At 47.0% G+C, this 5,000-nt stretch overlaps 1 protein-coding gene across 1 annotated transcript in view; it reads left to right on the top strand.

Annotated features, from left to right (window-relative positions):
- The window catches only part of LOC109887056 (ubiquitin-like modifier-activating enzyme 6), a 62,204-nt gene that overhangs the window by 25,265 nt on the left and 31,939 nt on the right, over nt 1-5,000 (top strand). Inside the window, exon 22 of the mRNA XM_031814609.1 lies at nt 2,550-2,630. Coding sequence (XP_031670469.1) covers nt 2,550-2,630 — 81 coding nt within the window. The remainder of the gene's footprint in view (nt 1-2,549; nt 2,631-5,000) is intronic.

Raw genomic sequence — 5,000 nt, 5'->3', positions numbered from 1 at the left:
AGACTGCTGAACAGCTTCTACCCCGAGCCATAAGACTGCTGAACAGCTTCTACCCCGAGCCATAAGACTGCTGAACAGCTTCTACCCCCGAGCCATAAGACTGCTGAACAGCTTCTACCCCCGAGCCATAAGACTGCTGAACAGCTTCTACCCCCGAGCCATAAGACTGCTGAACAGCTTCTACCCCCGAGCCATAGACGGAACTGATTCTACCCCCGGCCATAAGACGAGAAAGCTTCTACCCCCCGAGCCATAAGGCTGGCTGAACAGCTTCTACCCCCCAGAGCCATACGGCTGCTGAACAGCTTCTACCCCCCGAGCCATAAGACTGCTGAACAGCTTCTACCCCCGGAGCCCATAAAGACTGCTGAACAGCTTCTACACCCGAGGCCTATAAGACTGCTGAACAGCTTCTACCCTCCCCGAGCCATAAGACTGGCTGAACAGCTTCTACCCCCGAGCTCATAAGACTGCTGGAACCGCTTCTACCCCGACCATAAGACTGCTGAACAGCTTCTACCCCCCGAGCCATAAAGACTGCTGAACAGCTTCCTACCCCCGAGCCATAAGACTGCTGAACAGGCTTCTACCCCCGAGCCATAGAACTGCTGAACAGCTTCTACCCCCGAGCCATAAGACTGCTGAACAGCTTCTACCCCGAGCCATAAGACTGCTGAACAGCTTCTACTCCCGAGCCATAAGACTGCTGAACAGCTTCTACCCCCGAGCCATAAGACTGCTGAACAGCTTCTACCCCCGAGCCATAAGACTGCTGAACAAGCTTCTACCCCCCGAGCCATAAGACTGCTGAACAGCTTCTACCCCCCGAGCCATAAGACTGCTGAACAGCTTCTACCCCCCGAGCCATAAGACTGCTGAACAGCTTCTACCCCCCGAGCCATAAGACTGCTGAACAGCTTCTACCCCCGAGCCATAAGACTGCTGAACAGCTTCTACCCCCGAGCCATAAGACTGCTGAACAGCTTCTACCCCCGAGCCATAAGACTGCTGAACAGCTTCTACACCCCGAGCCATAAGACTGCTGAACAGCTTTCTACCCGAGCCATAAGGCTGCTGAACAGCTTCTACCCCCGAGCCATAAGACTGCTGAACAGCTTCTACCCCCCGAGCCATAAGACTGCTGAACAGCTTCTACCCCCGAGCCATAAGATGCTGAACCGCTTCTACCCCCGAGCCATAAGACTGCTGAACAGCTTCTACCCCCGAGCCATAAGGCTGCTGAACAGCTTCTACCCCCGAGCCATAAGACTGCTGAAACAGCTTCTACCCCCGAGCCATAAGACTGCTGAACAGCTTCTACCCCCGAGCCATAAGACTGCTGACACCAGCTTCTACCCCCGAGCCATAAGGCTGCTGAACCGCTTTACCCCGAGCCATAAGACTGCTGAACAGCTTCTACCCCCGAGCCATAGGACTGCCTGAACAGCTTCTACCCCCGAGCCATAAGACTGCTGAACAGCTTCTACCCCCCGAGCCATAGACTGCTGAACAGCTTCTACCCCCGAGCCATAAGACTGCTGAACAGCTTCTACCCCCGAGCCATAAGACTGCTGAACAGCTTCTACCCCCGAGCCATAAGACTGCTGAACCGCTTCTACTCCCGAGCCATAAGACTGCTGAACAGCTTCTACCCCCCGAGCCATAAGACTGCTGACAGCTTCTACCCCCCGAGCCATAAGACTGCTGAACAGCTTCTACCCCCCGAGCCATAAGACTGCTGAACAGCTTCTACCCCCCGAGCCATAGACTGCTGAACAGCTTCTACCCCCCGAGCCATAAGATCTGCTGAACAGCTTTACCCCCCGAGCCATAAGACTGCTGAACAGCTTCTACCCCCCGAGCCATAAGACTGCTGAACATTATTTTAAAATGGCCACCCGAAATATTTACACATGTTTGTACACTGCCGCTACTCACTGTTTATTATCTATGCATAGTCACTTTACCCCTACCTACATGTTACAAATTACCTCGACTAACCCGTACCCCCGCCACATTGATTCGGTGCCGGTACCTCCTGTATACTGCCTTCATTATTATTATTTAGTGTTACTTTTTATTTCAAATTTTTTTTTTAAAACTTTTGTTTATTTAGTAAATATTTTCTTAATTCTATTTCTTGAACTGCATTGTTGGTAGGGGCTTCTGAGTAAGTATTACATGATACCTGTTGTATTTGGCGCACTGATAAATATTTGATTTTCATTTGTTGTGTCTCTCTCTCTCTCTCCATTTCCTTCTGTCTCTCTCACTCTCTCTTTCTCTCCTCTCACTCTCTCTCCCTTTCCATCTTTCTCTCTCACTCTCTCTCTTTCTTTCTCTCTCTCTCTCTCCATCGTTCTCTCTCACTCTCTCTTTCTCTCCTCTCTCTCTCTCTCCCTTTCCATCTTTCTCTCTCACTCTCTCTCTTTCTCTCCTCTCTCTCCATCTCTCCCTTTCCTTCTGTCTCTCTCTCTTTCTTTCTCTCCCTCTGTCTCTCTCTGTCTCTCCCTCTCTCTCCGTCTCTCCCTCTGTCTCTCTGTCTGTAGTTTGAGAGTGCGTTTGCCCACAAGCCCACCATCTATAATATGTTTTGGCAGACCCACTCCTCAGCAGAAGCCGTGCTACAGGTAGGAACAGCTTCTTCTCATGACTCGGGTTGCAAAGTTCCCATAACTTTCCCTAAATGTTCAGCTTTTTCCAGAAATCCTGGTAAATTAACACTGAGGTGTGGGACAGACAGTAACAGACAGTAAATTAACACTGAGGTGTGGGAAGACAGTAAATTAACACTGAGGTGTGGGACAGACAGTAACAGGCAGTAAATGAACACTGAGGTGTAGGACAGACAGTAAATTAACACTGAGGTGTGGGACAGACAGTAACAGACAGTAAATTAACACTGAGGTGTGGGACAGACAGTAACAGACAGTAAATTAACACTGAGGTGAGGGACAGACAGTAACAGACAGTAAATTAACACTGGGGTGTGGGACAGACAGTAACAGACAGTAAATTAACACTGAGGTGTGGGACAGACAGTAACAGACAGTAAATTAACACTGAGGTGTGGGACAGACAGTAACAGACAGTAAATTAACACTGAGGTGAGGGACAGACAGTAAATTAACACTGAGGTGTGGGACAGACAGTAAATTAACACTGAGGTGTGGGACAGACAGTAACAGACAGTAAATTAACACTGAGGTGTGGAACAGACAGTAACAGACAGTCAATTAACACTGAGGTGTGGGACAGACAGTAAATGAACACTGAGGTGTGGGACAGACGTAACAGACAGTCAATTAACACTGAGGTGTGGGACAGACGGTAACAGACAGTAAATTAACACTGAGGTGTGGGACGTTATCAGACAGTAAATTAACACTGAGGTGTGGGACAGACAGTAACAGACAGTAAATTAACACTGAGGTGTGGGACAGACAGTAACAGACAGTAAATTAACACTGAGGTGTGGGACAGACGGTAACAGACAGTAAATTAACACTGAGGTGTGAGACAGACAGTAACAGACAGTAAATTAACACTGAGGTGTGGAACAGACAGTAAATTAACACTGAGGTGTGGAACAGACAGTAACAGACAGTAAATTGACACTGAGGTGTGGGACAGACAGTAACAGACAGTAAATTAACACTGAGGTGTGGGAGACAGTAACAGACAGTAAATTAACACTGAGGTGTGTAACAGACAGTAAATTAACACTGAGGTGTGAGACAGACAGTAACAGACAGTAAATTAACACTGAGGTGTGGGACAGACAGTAACAGACAGTAAATTAACACTGAGGTGTGGGACAGACAGTAACAGACAGTAAATTAACACTGAGGTGTGGGACAGACAGTAACACACAGTAAATTAACACTGAGGTGTGGGACAGACAGTAAATTAACACTGAGGTGTGGAACAGACAGTAACAGACAGTAAATTGACACTGAGGTGTGGGACAGACAGTAACAGACAGTAAATTAACACTGAGGTGAGGGAGACAGTAACAGACAGTAAATTAACACTGAGGTGTGGGACAGACAGTAACACACAGTAAATTAACACTGAGGTGTGGGACAGACAGTAACAGACAGTAAATTAACACTGAGGTGTGGGACAGACGGTAACAGACAGTAAATTAACACTGAGGTGTGAGACAGACAGTAACAGACAGTAAATTAACACTGAGGTGTGGAACAGACAGTAAATTAACACTGAGGTGTGGAACAGACAGTAACAGACAGTAAATTGACACTGAGGTGTGGGACAGACAGTAACAGACAGTAAATTAACACTGAGGTGTGGGAGACAGTAACAGACAGTAAATTAACACTGAGGTGTGTAACAGACAGTAAATTAACACTGAGGTGTGAGACAGACAGTAACAGACAGTAAATTAACACTGAGGTGTGGGACAGACAGTAACAGACAGTAAATTAACACTGAGGTGTGGGACAGACAGTAACAGACAGTAAATTAACACTGAGGTGTGGGACAGACAGTAACACACAGTAAATTAACACTGAGGTGTGGGACAGACAGTAAATTAACACTGAGGTGTGGAACAGACAGTAACAGACAGTAAATTGACATTGAGGTGTGGGACAGACAGTAACAGACAGTAAATTAACACTGAGGTGAGGGAGACAGTAACAGACAGTAAATTAACACTGAGGTGTGGGACAGACAGTAACACACAGTAAATTAACACTGAGGTGTGGGACAGACAGTAACAGACAGTAAATTAACACTGAGGTGTGGGACAGACGGTAACAGACAGTAAATTAACACTGAGGTGTGAGACAGACAGTAACAGACAGTAAATTAACACTGAGGTGTGGAACAGACAGTAAATTAACACTGAGGTGTGGAACAGACAGTAACAGACAGTAAATTGACACTGAGCTGTGGGACAGACAGTAACAGACAGTAAATTAACACTGAGGTGTGGGAGACCGTAACAGACAGTAAATTAACACTGAGGTGTGTAA

Source organism: Oncorhynchus kisutch, unplaced genomic scaffold (genome assembly GCF_002021735.2).
Source record: "Oncorhynchus kisutch isolate 150728-3 unplaced genomic scaffold, Okis_V2 Okis07a-Okis12b_hom, whole genome shotgun sequence".
Lineage (NCBI taxonomy): Eukaryota > Metazoa > Chordata > Actinopteri > Salmoniformes > Salmonidae > Oncorhynchus > Oncorhynchus kisutch.
Note: the sequence above shows the minus strand (reverse complement) of the source record. Positions and strands in the feature narration are given on the sequence as shown.